The sequence below is a fragment of the Ictalurus furcatus genome, chromosome 10, assembly GCF_023375685.1.
Source record: "Ictalurus furcatus strain D&B chromosome 10, Billie_1.0, whole genome shotgun sequence".
In the NCBI taxonomy this organism is placed as follows: Eukaryota; Metazoa; Chordata; class Actinopteri; order Siluriformes; family Ictaluridae; genus Ictalurus; species Ictalurus furcatus.
Window position 1 is genome coordinate 8,030,262 of NC_071264.1, and position 16,890 is coordinate 8,047,151.

At 40.2% G+C, this 16,890-nt stretch overlaps 1 protein-coding gene across 1 annotated transcript in view; it reads left to right on the plus strand.

Moving 5' to 3' along the window:
- Positions 1–15,659, plus strand: part of pcdh17 (protocadherin 17) — a 76,201-nt gene extending 60,542 nt beyond the window's left edge. The window contains exon 5 of the mRNA XM_053635567.1: positions 14,284–15,659. Coding sequence (XP_053491542.1) covers positions 14,284–14,942 — 659 coding nt within the window. The 3' untranslated portion in view covers positions 14,943–15,659. The remainder of the gene's footprint in view (positions 1–14,283) is intronic.
- The last annotated feature ends 1,231 nt before the right edge of the window (positions 15,660–16,890 follow it).

Genomic DNA, 16,890 nt, shown 5'->3' on the forward strand with positions numbered 1-16,890 from the left:
CATCAATCTTTACTGATTTTGAGTTATTGTATGAATTACAATCCCAGTCAGTATGCTTAGCAATCTCTGTGTAAATATCTTTTTCCCCTCCTTATTTCTGTCATCATTGATCTGTACCTGAGGAAAACATAGCAAAACATCTTGCGAAATAGTATAAAAATAAACATAATTAACATATGTCTGTGTACCCTCTCTGCACACATCACACAAGTGTATGAAAGGCTGTCTAAGCTCCCACCTCCACGTCACATGCCTATGTGGTAAAGGTTAGCACCTTTCTTTTTTTGTATAGCACACAAACTTCCAAAGGCCACAGCGCTCCATCTCCTCTGCAGGCTCTGGTTCAAAATACTAAGACTGCTTTCACTCCTACCGAGCTAGGAGAAAAGCAACGTTCTCTAAACCTCCAAGTCTCCGCCATCTCTCATCCCTTCTCACCACCCTCCACTTTTGTCTAATTTCTTCATTTTCAGTATCAAGTTGGGGGTGGGGAGGGGGGTGGGGGTGTGTGTGCATATGGCTATTGATTTGGCTTTTGTGAACGTGTTCTCTCCTGCCCCTGCTCTGCCCTCTCAAGGCGGCCCAGCCCCCAGGGGTTCAGCTTTGAACGGTTTAACCAGGCTATAAAGCCCTGCCAGTATGCCAGGAAAGCATGAAAGGAAAGACTGTATCGAAAGGCTTTTGTCGGCCGTGAGTTAAGGTGGCTCTACCTTTCCGTGGTCACCACTCGCCACTCGTCAATGCGCCTCCCTGGTGTGTATCGGTATTCGCCTAGCCGCCCTGCAGAGATAAAAGTGCCCCTTGCCACAGATTGCTTCACCTGTGGACAGATGTGTTGGAAGTCTGTGTGCATGGATAGATATGTGTGTGTGTAAATCTGAGCATGGGCCAGTCAAATCAAAACAAATCGTACTGTGTTCATATTTGGCTTCTGTGATTGGTTAATGTGATGCGAATTAGGTCAAAAAATAAAATTGCATAAGAGAAAATGCAGAAATCTGTGGCCTCATTTATCATTCTCAATTCAAAATTCCTGAATGGTGTGATATTTGGGGGGAGCACGGTGGCTTGGGGGTTAGCACATTTGCCTCGCACCTGTGGGTTTGGGGGTTTGAATCCTGCCTTTGCCCTGTGTTTATGGAGTTTGCATGTTCTCCCTGTGCTTTGGGGATTTCCTTCAGGTACTCTGGTTTCCTCCCGCAGTCCAAAGACATGCGTTGTAGGCCGATTGGCATTTCCAAATTGTTTATAGTGTGTGAATGGGTGAGCAAGTGTGTGTGTGATTGTGTCCTGCAATGGGTTGGCACCCCGTCCAGGGTATCCCCCACCTTGTGGAGAGGCTCCAGGCTCCCTGTGATCCCATGATAAGTGGTACAAAAAATGGATGGATGGATTTGATATTGTGATAAAAGTGACATACAAGATAGCATTTAAGAAACCTGAAACTGACAAAACACAAAATGAAAGTATGTATACAACATCTTATGGCTGATTCCCTCATCGAAAATCCAGCGAACTCTGACTAGCTAGCAGTCAAATCCATCCATCCATCCATCCATCTTCTATACCGCTTATCCATTTCAGGGTCACGGGGAAACCTGGAGCCTATCCCAGGGATCATCGGGCACAAGGCAGGGTACACCCTGGACAGGGTGCCAATCCATCGCAGGGCACTATCACTCACACATTCACACACACATTCATACACTACGGGCACTTTGGACTCGCCAATCAGCCTACCATGCATGTATTTGGATTGGGGAGGAAACCGGAGCACCCGGAGGAAACCCCCACAGCACGGGGAGAACATGCGAACTCCACACACAGGGCCACGGTGGCAATCGAACCTCCGACCCTGGAGGTGTGAGGCGAACGTGCTAAGCCACCGTGCGCCCCAGTCAAATCAAATACGAGTAATATTACTAATCACTAAATAACCAGTACTAATGCTATATTGCAGATATATTTTTCATTTTTAAGGCAACTTCAATGTTTATTGCTCAGTTTAGTCAAGTAATAAGGAAGCTGAAAATAACATCCCAGGTGAAATGGTCTACCAAATGGTTGACCAGCTCGGCCTGTGTTTTGGTAGATGGTAGCTGTTCAGACCAAGCTGTACTTTTTTTTTCCCTCAGGGTTAGCATTAGAAATTATGAACTGAACTAAAAATCTGTGACTGTCACTTGCAAGTCCCTTCAGAAATTGTGTCGAACAAAATCTGTGAAAGTACATCCGCACATATGATTGTCCATGACCTACTTGAAGACTTGCATAGTTAAAGACCCTCATTCCCATCTGTGGAATTTCAACCACACTCATTTACAGTTGCTCTCATTTCCATATATGACACATTTTCCATGGTGTGATCTGCAGACAGATCCTGTTGCACACATAGCTTCTCTCTCTCTCACACACACATACACACACACACACACAGAGTGCAGATTCCCCCAGGTGCTATGGAAGTCTGTCACTGAGGCCTAAAGAAACTGCCTTATGTAGCATCTCATCATCTTTTTTTTCTCTCTTCTTTTCTCCTCCTCTCTGTCACTCAGAGATCCTTCTTCTCCAAATGCCCACTCAACCCCTACCACCTCTTACACACACTCCTACCAGCTGCGCTGCAGCCTGCCAGGCCACAGGTGCTAGTGCTCTGATGCTTCGCTAGTCATGCTGTGCCATGGTACAAGATGCGACACAGATACCCAGCTAGCAGCCCACTACCCTGCAGAGCTGCCATGCTGCACCGTGCCCATTTTTCCACAAGTGCCAATCTATAGCAGGCTCTTCCACTGCAATTCTCCCTTTACAAGGTCATCATTATCTCTGACATTCTGTTCGAGTCGAACAAGTGGAACAGTATTAAAAAGACAACGTTTTTCCAACAGGAAACTTAATGCCCTTGAATAAATGATGCAAATGAAGGTAGAAAATCAAGTTATACTTAAATATTGCTTACATTTTGTTTGAAGTGAGAGTAACAAGGTGAAGTATGCATTGAACACGAAGGTGAATTTTGGGCGTAGGTGTGGGCGATAGGATGAAAATATCATATGACATCCCTTTGATACACAATCACAGTATAATGGCCAGCAAAACATTAGTGTTGCATTAAGTAAATAAAAAAAAACTGAATAAAATTTTTGATGTATTCAAATTCCAATCCAATTTTAAATATTAAAAGGACTAAAATTTTATTTAAATCACGTAAGAAAAATCACAATTATCACGTTACAGAGGCGAAGGCAGATGCAAGTGCAGATTTATTGAAATAAAGTACAAAGCAAACAACAAATCCATTAAAACAAGGATTATGAACATAAACAATGGATACCAGGCAAAAACACAAAGACTAAGAACTAAGCTGTGGCATACACAACAGACCAGAAACAACAAAATCACTAGAATTTACATAGGGATGCTAATGAGGGTGAGACGAGACACAGGTGTGAGTGTTTGGTGAGACATGTGAAAGGGTCATGTGACATCCGGCTGATGGGTGATGTTGAACAGCACCGATTTCGGCATAACCATGACAACAGTATTAACAATATCCAGAAAACAACATATTGTAACATAATTTATTATTAATTCGTTAAACTTTGTTCATTAAATATTACTGATAATTAAGACTGAACATAAGATGCACTGTATATTTTGAGAGTAGTTTAAAATTTTAATTAAGCTCCACTGGGTCTATTACTAACTGCTCAATACATATTTAATGGTTTAGGAATTATGTTTTGTGAGATGAGTCAGCTAAATCAGCTTGGGTTTTTTTTCTTCTTAATATTCCATTAAAGGTCCGTATACATCATTCTAAACCAATTCTACACACTTTCTCCACCAACTCCAGTGTTTCCCTTTACATCTCTATCATGTGGTAGATCAGTGGTTAAGATATTGGACAAATGATCAAAAGGTCATGAGTTATAATCCCAGCACAGCCAAGCTGCCACTGTTGGGCCCTCAACCCTCAAGTGGATAAATGTAAGTCAATACATCATGCATGTCATAAATGAGAGACCCATAGCCATTTTTTTTTTTACTGTTTGTTGACAGGGAGTGCAGATCAAGTAGTCATCTCAGCAAAGTAACTACTTTTTGATAGAGACAACCGGCACATCTTCCACTGTTGTTTGCACAAGACACAATGCAGAAAATGTACTTGAAACTGTCTGAACACACTCTGCACGCCAGTAGTACACAGAAGCAGTATTGTGACTAGCACTACAATAGGCTAAAACGTCACATTTGTAATTTTGAGGTAGGTATTTTTAATATTTCCATCCGTTTACAAATACATGGATAACAGCCATAAGAGGACACGGAATTTGCTTTGTATGCATTCTAATATGGTCAGAATGTTACAATGTTTGTTTACTTTTCTCATTTGGCTGCGTTCAAAATCGCATACTGTGACAGTACCTACTGCTCAGCCATTGATACAGTACTTACTGATAGATATAAGTGTGTAGCGTGAATACAATCCAGACTTACTACATCCGCCAAGTTAGCACTGTCATGTGACCAACAACTTCAAAACAGCCGACACACTGCCTTCCGCCATTTTTGATTTCTATAGCTCCTCCACGCCAGTCCCGCTGCCTTATGTGATAGCGCAGTGTCCACTGCTTCCATACTGCAGAATCTCAGTGTAGTAGGGATATTCGGACACAGCCATTGTGTTTTTCATGAATGACGACTTAAGGAACCAAAAAGTAGCTACAAGTAAAAGTAGCTAGAAATAATGTTGCCCATATTTATCGTGTTGTGAAAGCCTCTTTTTTTTGTCCTAGTCCTCCAATATTCAACCTGTGTTACATTTCTTCCAGAATACCGCCCACTACAAAACACGACATCCAGTCCAGAGTCACTGAAATGGCCTTGAAAATTCTCTATTCCATCCTGTGCCTCTGTTTTGCCCTTAGCTTATGCTCAAAGATTCAGCTTTATAGTAAATATGAGTAATTTCTCCGGCCCTTCTTGCTGTACAGATGTCAAGTCATAAATCTTGTCGCTGGGTAATAAAACGTGCCAGTGCACAGTGCACTGTGTCTGACACATTGGTGACATTTAGGGAAATCAAGCTGTCTTTCATGAAATGTTCTGCACATCATGTGTGTGTATGTGTGTGTGTGTGTGTGTGTGTGGCCCTCCTCTCTCTTCCCAATTTACAATTCCTGGACCCATTTTACACGCCATCAAAAACCCCAAACCAATAATAATCCAGAATGAAGATGCAAGGGGTGGGGACACACACGTACGCACACACACATACATGCACGCGCGTGCACACAAGCACACACAAGCACACACACACTTTGTGGCATGCAGCCGTCTTTCATGAAATGTTCTGCAAATCGTGTGTGTGTTACTCTGGCTCTGCAAAGACGAATATTTTAATTTGTGACTAGTAAAGTGTATTCACAGAGGTCTACGTGTGTTTACCTGTCTTTCTCTTCTCAGGTGAGCTTTTAAAACAGTAGCAAAAAGCTTTCAATTCTTGCAAAGTCTGTGTGACAGTTGTGTGATAGGAATAGAAGCATATTGATGCAATTCAGATATTACAGTAAATTCTCATTGTGTGCAGTTAACAAGGAATATCAGTAGCATCCTTAAGCTAGCACTAAAAAAATGGAAGGCATATATCTCTCTTTCATGTGTACAGTATTACTGATTTTTCTTCTTGTCCCCACATTTTTTCTAGAATTAAGCTAGCTTAAATCATACCATTCATATACAGACTGTGTTTATGCTGTGTTTTGTGTCAAGTTTTCAGTGAAGTTGAAAACATATATGTAATTTTCACAGCTTTTGCGTTTATAGTTACCACCAAAATAAAATGACTGAACAGTTCGTTAATTAAATTGCACCTCCACACTGTAAACAACAGAAACCTATCTTTTCATCATCTCTTGCGCTTTCCTACTGTCTTTTTTTATCTTCATTCATTCTTTCTTCTTTTTCTCTGACTTTACTTTCCCATGCCTTACCCTATTTCTCTTTCTTGCTCACCAAGCTTTGGATTTGAGAGACCTTTCTTTAGGACTGGCTGGTATATTGGTATAATATCGATATCATAATAAATGATTACATGATACATTTTTCTGAGATATTGTTGGTATGGTGATGTATTTTTTTATGTTTTTAATAATTACAGATTAAATGGTACTAAATTGATGACACTGATTTGTAAAAAAATCAAATAAAATAAAAAAGTCAAAGTCTTTGCATTAAAGAAAAGTACCATCAAGGACAGATTAACGTTTTTTTTTTTTTGTTTGTTTTGTTTGTTTGATTACAGTTTTGCAGACAGTTTGTTACCTAATTCATATATCATGATACGCACACGCACTATATAGCGTAGAATGTCCTCAATTATTGTGATATTAATATTTTTGTCATATCGCCCAGCCCTACCTTACCTTACATTACTCATTACATTTCCAGCAAGCACAGTATGTTACAGTTGCATATTTGGCTTGATTATTTATTGCTTAATTTACTTACAATAATATATATATAGACTCACCTCAGGGTTTTTTTGGTGTTGTTGGCCTTTTCCTTTAACATTGTCTGTCTGCTTTGATGACTGAGAGACAGAGATAGAGAAAGAGAGAGACATATATAGAGTGACAGAGAGCCAGTGAGAGAGAGAGTGAGGTTGGAAGGTGTCTGCGGTTGTGGGCTAGGCGAAGCAGCAAGCCGCTAGCGTTGCTGTGGGATCAGCTTGGCGAGAGAGTGTACACAGCGGGCCTGAAAAATAGGGATGCTAATAAAAGATTTGGCAAGAGCCCTTAATGCACCCAGTCTGAGCATTAGGAATACACTAGAGCCTCAGCTACTCCTTGCACTGCTTTCCCCTCCCGCAGTCCCTATAACTTGCAGTCTCTCTCCTGCTGTCTGTAATAAAAAAAAAAATAGTTCACGCGTCCCCATTTTCCTGAGAGAAAGAAGGAAAGATCTAGAATGGGAAAGGGGAAAACCGGCACTGAAGAAGCTACATACTGGATGCTATATACTGGTGGTGGTTGAAGAGATTTTCCCCCCATACAATGTAAAGTGCTTTGTGTGCCTAGAAAAGCCCTATATAAATCTAAGGAATTATTATTATTATTATTATTATTAAAGAATATGCAGGTGTTAATACCACTATAAAATATGTACTGTATTACATTATTCTACAGTATTTTTAATATCTAAAAAATAAAATAAAATCTGGCAATGACAGCCGTTACTCTTGACCAGTAGACTGGGGGTGTGGTGGGGGGTGGGGCTTACACTGGCAATCCTTCCCAGCACAGCATCACATTCAGTGCCTTAATACTGATAGCATTACCATGATGTGATGTTGTGTTATTACAAGTCACATAAAACTGGTGGCCTTCTCAGATCACTTCTCTGCCTACAGACATTCTCGGGCACAGAGTGTGATGAGATTTGCCATACACATCATTAGCCTGATAAATGGCCAGAGGTGAATCCTAGCATGTGGTTGGAGCAGTGCAATTTCCAATAAGAGACCACAGTGTGCCTTGACAGCAAGGTGCTTCCCCTCCCCCCCTCTCTGTCAATGCTAGTAATTGTGGAGTTGATAGGAAATACCTGGCCTTGCAGCCGAGGGAGATAATGCATGTTGATCCTGCTGGTCATATATAGTGTCACAGAAATGAGGGCTCTTCATCCGATCGATATATAGATTTGTGTGTGGATAGTCAGGAAAGCACAGGAATAGCAGGTTTAAAGCTTTAATTAAGTGGATCCAAAAACGCCAATAACCATGCATGCGTGTGCATGTGTGTCTGTGCCTGTGTGGCCGCTTCCTGATTTCCACACTCGGCTTCCTGATTTCTATCCAGCTTCCGTTTGCATCACGTGCCATGTTGTTAAGGATTCAAGGTCACTTGCTCCACCCAGGCATGCATAATCTATAGGTGGTTCAGTTCCTCTTGACTGGCTGCGTAGAGATGTGTCAGCCATGGATTATTTATGCCTTAATATGCCCCTCGCTGAATGAGCAATCAGTCCCGAGAAGTCATATTCCCTTCAAGTCCAGATTATGTTGTACTCTTGGAGCCATGACTCTGCACACTATATTTGGTTCAGATGATCTCACCATAATAATCTTGGCACTTGTACATATAATTGGAGTGTCTAAGTCTTTTACAAACGGCCTATGGATTTAACGTTGGAATGTTTTAGTTTATTCATTTGCATATCATTTTATGTTGAATTGCTCATGTGAATGCTAGCGGTAGCGCTACAACATGCTACAAAAGGTAAAAGATTGTACTGCCTTCTGAAACACAAGAGAAGACAGTATCATAATTTTATCCTAAACATAATAATGTTGCATATTCATTCCCTCCAGGATTTCGCAACCGCAGAAATGAACGCAAAATCAAGCAAACTCTGCCATATTCAGAGGAGCTTGCAATTTTTCAAAATTACCGCAGATTTTTTGCAGATTTGGGCAAAATCACGCCCTCTTCGAATCATGAGTACAGCTAAAAGGTCTTATTTACCAACAAACATCACTGCGAAAGACAAAACAATTTCGTACAATTGCAGTCTCGCCAATTCAAGTAGTTTTCCACAGAAAAAGCAGAAAAACTCTCAATTTTGAAAAACTGCGCAGCAAAATCAAGCATTTTTGGCCGCAGCAACTCACAAAGAAATTCCGCGAAATCCTATACAGACTGTTTATTATATTTATTTATTAACTCACAGGAATATTTTTGTTGTTCTGATATTTAGCTAGATTTTCCATTTCTCAGGTGACAGGATCATCAACACAGAAAAAAGTGACTGTTAAATTTTTCATGGAGGAAAAAAAACCTTGATATTAATATTCCTTTGGTTTCTCTTGATTGTGCCTTGTAGTTTTTGGCTTGTTTACTTGTTGGAATAGAAAAATATAGTAAAAATACAAATCCTTTTCCTACACAAACAACAGTCGTTGTTGTTTTCACATTTTTACATAAAATCAATAAACAAAATTATTATTTGTTTATTTTTATTTTTAAAGAATGATACAAACAATACATTGAAATACGTGACAGTAAAGTATGTTATATATGACATGCATTTATTCATAGCCATTACCTACTGGAAGTGGCATAGAGGTCAAGCAAGTGTAGAAATGCATGTTCCGGTAAATGTTATGCGACTAAAGGTTAAATAAAGAATACTAAACCTTTGAATAAAAAAAAATTGCAATAGCTTTTGAGCACTGTGAACAGTGAAATTTGTTCTGACAGCCCTAACATATACACCCACATGCAGCCAACCATGCAGTGCTTCATGAAAAAAATACAACACAGTGAAATCCTGTGTGTGTGTGTGTGTGTGTGTGTGTGTTCACACTGGAGACCAGCCACCCCATCTTTTCTCCTCAATAAAATGTACTGCATCTCAAATGTCTCCAAATACTCTTATAGGGTTTTTCCACCACCAAACCTCGCTCTCTCATCTCCCCATCTAGAAGAGTTCTCCCCTGGGCTCAAAGTGAGTCTGCTGACTCTTCACACCCCACACAACCCCCCCACCCCTCTCACAGGCCCCTCACACACACAAGACTGTGACAAAAACACTCCCGCCGTTTGGGGTTAATGGGTTCACATGCTCTGTCAGTCACCTTGATCTCAAGTGTGTTTGTGTTTCAGTAGCCTACACTCTGACTTTGTCGTAAGTAGCTACAATCTGGCGTTAACTTTTTCTACACTCTGTTGGGAAGCAGTGCTTTGATGAATCTGAAAAACTTTTTTTTCCAAGGTTACCTGAATCCCTAAACACACACACACACAGAGAGAGAGAGAGAGAGAGAGAGAGAGAGAGAGAGAGAGAGAGAGAGAGAGAGAGAGCAGGGAAAGGCATCGGTTGGCCACATGCAGTGAAATCAAAAACAATAGCGACTCAGGAGCCAGAGAGAGCAATGATCATTTTTCATTGCACCATTGGCCTTTTTCATTGATATGATGGAGCCATTTAAAATATGATTAATGATGATTATAAGGTCAAAGGTTGATCATTTATTTTCACTGAGTATCTGATGAAAAAGGAAACAGTGTCTATGCTGTGCAAAAGGTAAATGCTGCTATTTTTGCCTCAGTAAGTGCTCTATAAAATGCAGTCTTATATATTATATCGTTTTAAATTGGAGAGGTAATCATTTTTGTTCAGAATTTTTTCAGAATTTTTTTTTGGAAGGTGCGTACAGCACTGAGCCTTATTTTCATTTCATGCAAAAAAAAGGCATAAGATCACAAATTATTTTATTTTTTTTTTGTATTTTTTGGCTTTTTTATGAGCATTGGTAAAGAAGAGAGGTGTATTTTTAAAAAGAGGCACGGTGAAGTGTGCTCCTGTGATATCCAATCACATCAGCTCCTCTCATTCTTAAAAAAAATTGTCTTTGTGTGTGCTGTTGTGGCTGTTTCTAACACATATCATTTACATTTACATTACATATTGTGATAGCAATATGGTTTTTAATTAGTTTAGTGTAGACATTTTTATTCATTTTACTGATGATCAGGTAGTCCCATGTGTGATGTCAGATCAGTAGCCACAAATACTAAAAAAGTGATTTGTTTTTATGTATCATGGTTAAATGGTAAATGATCTGCACTTATACAGCACCTTTTAACCTTAGTAGTTCTACAAAGTGCTTTACTTTGTGTCTCATTCACATACACACACACTCACACACATCAAGAGCCACCATGCAAGGCGCTAGCTTGCAATTAGGAGTAACTTGGGGTTCAGTGTCTTGCCCAAGGACACTTTGGCATGTGGAGTCATGTGGGCCGGGAATCAAACCCCAACCCTACGATTAGTGGGCAACCTTCTCTTCCACCTGAGTTGTAGAAGATTGAACAGGAAAATTGCATTTTATCATTGGGTTTACACTGAGCGGTGATAATTAAATGTAAACCCTTTTTTAAGCTTTATTTGGCAAAATTGCATTAAGTTAAATACAAAATCAAAGAGTGCATTTTCTTCCTGTCAGGAGACAGAAGGCCACATCTTGAATGACTGAATGGTGACAACATGTTTAACTCTTTTACCATTATCGATTCATTCATGGCTATAAATTTAAAAAGCTACATCAGTTTGAAGTAGCCGTGCTTCACACTGGTACTTCACATTAACACTAACTATGTGACATCCGTTTTGAACTTGAAGCCAAGAATAAATGCATACTTCTCTGTCCAATCATCTTAACACATTCTGTTTTAGAGCACTTCACTAACTAGACCAGAGTGGATAAATAAAAACGCTGAAAGTCTGTAAAAACTCTTTACTTTCTTGATAAAATGCCTTCTGGTAAATAATTTGAATAAATGCATGTATAAATGCATGTATGACAAAACAAACCACATTGGAGCATCTACTACAAATGTCACAGTTTCATGTTAAAAACAAAACAAAACACTAGAGCCCTGAACTATGGCCAGGTTTATATATGTATGTATATATATATATAATACACATACACAGCATATAGATGGTAGAGCCATTTCCAAGGAGCACACTCTGGGGTTCGCTAGTTTTCCTGAAATCCTCAATTTTTCTGAAAAATCTGCATCTCTTACTTACTTAAGAATTGGACAAAAATGTTAAACCAGATATACATGGCTTATCCTGGTGCTAAAGCTCAGAACATAAAGTGATGTAAGCCAGGTGCAAATCACCCTCCCCTGTATAAAATGAGTAAAAATGATGGAAAACTGCTATGTATAACAAGCACCTTTGGGAGTCCAAGAAGCAAATGTAGAAGGCATTGTGTGGCCCCAGACACTTTAGAATAGAAATAGTTATTAGTGTTATTAAACACATTTAGGAGCATCTCCCATTGTGCTCTTTATTTTATTTCAGACAATCAAACTAAAGGGAAACAAGATATCAAGAGTTATTTTAATATGGTATTTTTGATCATGTATGCACCGGAGATGCAAGGAGCCATAGAAGGACTGGTAGTGCTTTGGTACTAGATTATTGATTAATAATTACTAGATACTAGATTAAGTCTTCCTGTTCTTCCCACCATGCTTAACTTCTGTAAAACTGAAACTTCAGAATAATAAATATACATGAGGTGTCATATGTAAGCCATAAATCAGTGCACAGAGCAGCAGGCCCTGCTTCATGTTGACTCTTACTCTTACACACACACACACACACTGAATTTCAGAAGCACAGCCATACCTCATCCCTTTGAACTTGAATATTCACAGGACAGCACCTGTCCATCCCTCAGTTTCTTTCAGTCTCTGCCTTTCTTTTGCACTAGGACTTGCTAGGCCCTTATTTGTGTGTGTGTGTGTGTGTGTGTGTGTGTGTGTGGCCCTCCTCTCTCTCCCCCCAATTTACAATTCCTGGACCCACTTTACACGCCATCAAAAAACCCAAACCAATAATAATCCAGAATGAAGATGAAAGAGGCATGCACACACACACACACACACACACACACACACACACACACACACACACTTTGTGGCATGCAGCGCTAGGCACTTGGTTGAAAAGATACAAGGGCTGCCATGGGAGAGCTTCAAAGCCCAGTGACATAAATTTATGATAGCAGCACTAGACATTTTTTGCCAAAACAGAACTGTTGTTGTTTTGCTATGTTGCTGGGGGTGGAGAGATGGGGGATGAGAGAGGATGGAGTCTTCACTGCCATCGTCTTGATCATGCTCATTGAAACACTCACTCAACCAGCATGTTCTCGCAGTGCTTCGGGGGCTTCCTCCGGGTACTCCAGTTTCCTCCCCCAGTCCAAAGACATGCCTTGTAGGCTGACTGCCATTTCCAAATTGTCCGTAGTGAGTGTGTGGTCACTCGCTTGGCATCCCATCCAGGGTGTCCCCTTCCTTGTGCTCGGAGTACAGAAAATGTATGGATTTGGAGTAGTCTGGATTGATAAACAATTGACAGATGCTTAAGATCTTTAAAAGTTATCACAGAGTTTTGTTTTAAGAAATCAGTGGTGTGTAAATGTGATCTCTCCTGAGGTTTCTGACAGGCTCCAGGAAAGGTCTGTGGCTGGTCAATTGCTGTTTCATTCAAATGGCCTTTACCTGTAACCACTTTCAGTGTTGAAACCTGTCAGACTCTCTAGGGAAAGCTAGAGGACTGGCTTGCAAGACTCCATTGACTGACACTACACAGGACACAGCCTGTCTGATGCATAATTCGGCAACAGAGGCTTGCAGAGTCAGCTTGAGTATTAAGATGTTAGTATGTGATCAGTATCAGATATGACAGATACTCAGAGTACCCAAAAAATACAATATTGAAAAAAGAGGGCTCTGTGGATCCCTAGTGTATAAAGTACGTTACGTTTTACATTTAGGGCATTTGGCAGACACCCTTATCCAGAGCAATTTAAATTTATCTCATTTATACAACAGCAGTTAAGGGTTAAGGGCCTTACTCAATGGCCCACAAGTAGCAGCTTAGCAGTGCTGGGATTTGAACTCACGAACATCCAGTGTCTTAACCGCTGGGCTTTATAGTTTTATAGTGTTGACCTACAGTATTGGGACCTGTCAGCCTTCTTCAACATTGATTTCTATTGATTAAGCTTGTTGAAAGTTTGTTGTGTGATTCAGCCTAGTGAATCAGTCCAGAAGAACAGAAAATAAAGTGATCAAAGCAACTGTATGATGCTCACACACATAGTATCTCATTTCCAGCTTCTATTATGTGCTCAACATTTCTCATCTTCTCAAATGCTGTAGCATACTTTATTGTAATGAAATAACCAAGCAGTCTGAGCAGAGCAATGAAATCCAATGCCGGCCATTTAAACATACACACAGCAACAAGAAAATGGTAGCTAGGCTTGTTTGTTTAGCTACCTCTGAAAGGAAATAACTCAGGCAATAGTAGTATTATGGTAAAATAATACACCATAATGGGTGATGATACCCAAGATGGTGGGTCTTACAGTTCTCTCTTTATTAATTTTTTTTTTTTTTTTTTTTTACAAACACCAGTCCAAGCTTGTTCAAAAGCAGGCTTTCATAGAAAGCTTGAGGCAATGGTAAGGCAATGTGAGACCAGCATTGGCCAACCTTAGTTGATCTGTACTAACTCTGGGTCTTTGATTTACTTTTCAAAGACACCATTTTTGTCAGTTTTTTATTTGAAATACAGTATGCTTACTACTTGACTTGAATCACTTTGGTTTTGGAACAATCATAAACATATCTGAAAAAGAAATGTTTTAGTTTTGACTAAATTGTCTATCTGTTTCTCTCTCTGCAGAAGAGGACTGCGTGAACTGCACTGATGAGTGCCGGGTCCTGGGTCACTCGGACCGCTGCTGGATGCCCCAGTTCCCGGCACCAGGTATGGCGCAGGCTGAGGGTCTTGACTACCGCACAAACCTTTTCGTACCTGCAGGAATGGAGGCAGTGGCCACTGAGCCAGAAAGCTATGAGGCAACGGGCAACCCCAGTGGCAAGAAGACCTTCTGTACTTTTGGCAAAGAGCGGCGTGAACATGCTGTCCTGGTGGCCAACGTCAAGCCCTACCTCAAGGGCAAGCGTGCTCTCAGCCCACTGCTCCAGGAAGTGCCCTCAGCTTCGTGCAGCCCTACCAAGGGAACCAAAGGTGTTGCAGACGGCGCCGAGGTCAATCCCAGCACCAGCCACTACGAAGGGCCCAACGGACTTTACACTTCTCCTGGAAAGCAGAGTAGAGATCAGGGATACTGCGCACTTGCCGCCTCGGATCCTGTAGCCAAAGTGCTGTTGGAGGCACGTTCACGCATCAGCCAGGAAACAGCTAATGAGCCAGACGGAGCACTGGAGCACGGAGGAGAGCCAAGCCGAGGAGGCATGGATGCTGAGCAGGTGGTCAGAGACATCGATAAACTTCTGCAGGACTGCCGAGGCAACGAGGCTGCAGTGGTTAGGAAGTGAACAGACTAATACAGTGATGAAAAAATAGAAGACAAACAGTTAGAGAGGGCGAGAGTCTGTGAGCTTTGAAACACTCTCAAAGCGTGAGGTGCTCATGAGGTTTGGCAAATTAGGACAGAAAAGTACTTTTGACAAACTGTCTCAAAAAATAAAAGAAAAAAAGCCAGGTTTTCTGGACGCCATGTTGTGTTTTGGGGGAGGGGATTCTTAGGGAGTTTCAGAAGTTGCTGTTTCTGGCTTCTTAGCAAGCTTTTTTCTTCAAGTGCCCACCAGCTCTAAACTTTTCTTTCTGACTCGGAACACCACAAACCGCAAGAAAAGGTTGATTCTGACAATCGCAACTGAAATGTAGAACACTCCAAATGCGGTTGGCTCTCATCAAGACCGAACCACACTCTTCTCTTTTCTGACTTTGTAACATCATTGTATGAAATACTAAATAATCTCTGATTATCTCTGATCTCTGGGGAGGGGGAGGGGTGGTAACGGGGGTGCTTAATTAAGAAATGTTACCATTTCTTCACTCGCCATTTCTAATCATATGTGTAAGCTGTGTTCCTCCTCCCATATATATGTGTGTATATGGAACATTCCAGATTGGTGAAACTGTTACTCTTTTCCTCATTGGTCCTTTGTGTGAACACTGTCTTCACCTGTCTTCTTCTTGTCACTTCTTTTAAGGTGACCTTCTACTCGTCCTACATTAAAATTAAGGCAATCATAATTATGTATATTAGGGACATATTTCCTCGACTGTGAAAAAAAAAATCTATATAAATATATAGATAATATATATATATATACATACATATATATATATATATATATATATATATATACATATATGATCTTATGTATAGTGTCCAGATATTAACAAAAATATTTATACCTTTTCTAAAAAATTTTAAAAAGTGGAAATCAGAAAAAGAAAAGTGTACTGATGCTGTAAACGCAGTTAATGATATTTATTACACTACAAAGGACACTGGTTTGAATTCGAAGAAAACGAATGGTGTAAAAGAGAAAAAAAAAGGAAATGTCCCTTCACATTTGTCACTTCTTCACAATATCATTTTAATGTGCAAAATGTATCCAATTAATGTGTTTACATCGAAATTACATATTTTTATTGATTTTTTTTTCCCTGCAATCTCTGTGCATATGAGCCAAATTGTTACGTGTACAAGAGCTATATTGTGTATTTTATTAAATTAATATATAGTTGTGTTGCAATATATATGGGCTTATATTGTATTTGGCAACTGTTGCCTTAGTAGCCGTCAAACTCTGTGAGTTTCCTTTTGCTGTTGGGTTTTGTTTTCTTTGTCGTCCTTTCTCTGTCCGTGCTCTTACTGAGCGAGCCAGCTACCGTACATCTGGGCACGCTAGCGGGGCTTTTTTTGTTTTGTTTTTTACACGCGCGTGTTCGGGCAAACTCCTTCGCTTTAACTCGGTCAATAAGAGCTTGTTCAGCCAGCACATTTCTATCAAAATGAGACAAAACACATATGACATACAACTACAGTTTGATGACCTTTTTTGCAATGCTGAGATAAACTTTCAGGGCAGCTATTTTTTAATTGTGACAATTTCTTGCATTTGGATTTTTCTTTTTGTCCTCTCTCTCTCTCTCTCTCTCTCTCTCTCTCTCTCTCTCTTTTTTTTCCTCAAATCTAAGCCTGCCATTCATAACGCAGCGTGGAGTCCCTGGCTAACGTTCTGTGATACTGCCTTACTCACTCAGAAAGCTCATATACTGTAGTGCACTTGAGAACAAAGAGGACGGGGGGATTCTTGAGAATGTGGTATCTTATTTTATATATAAGGACTTTTGAGCAGGCTGTGTATTTGCTTCGTATATGTGTGTTTTCATTATCTTGAGCCTATCACAATTCCTACAAACTTCCTCACAATTCATACCGGCTTCAAATTTCGTCTTTGTGTGAAA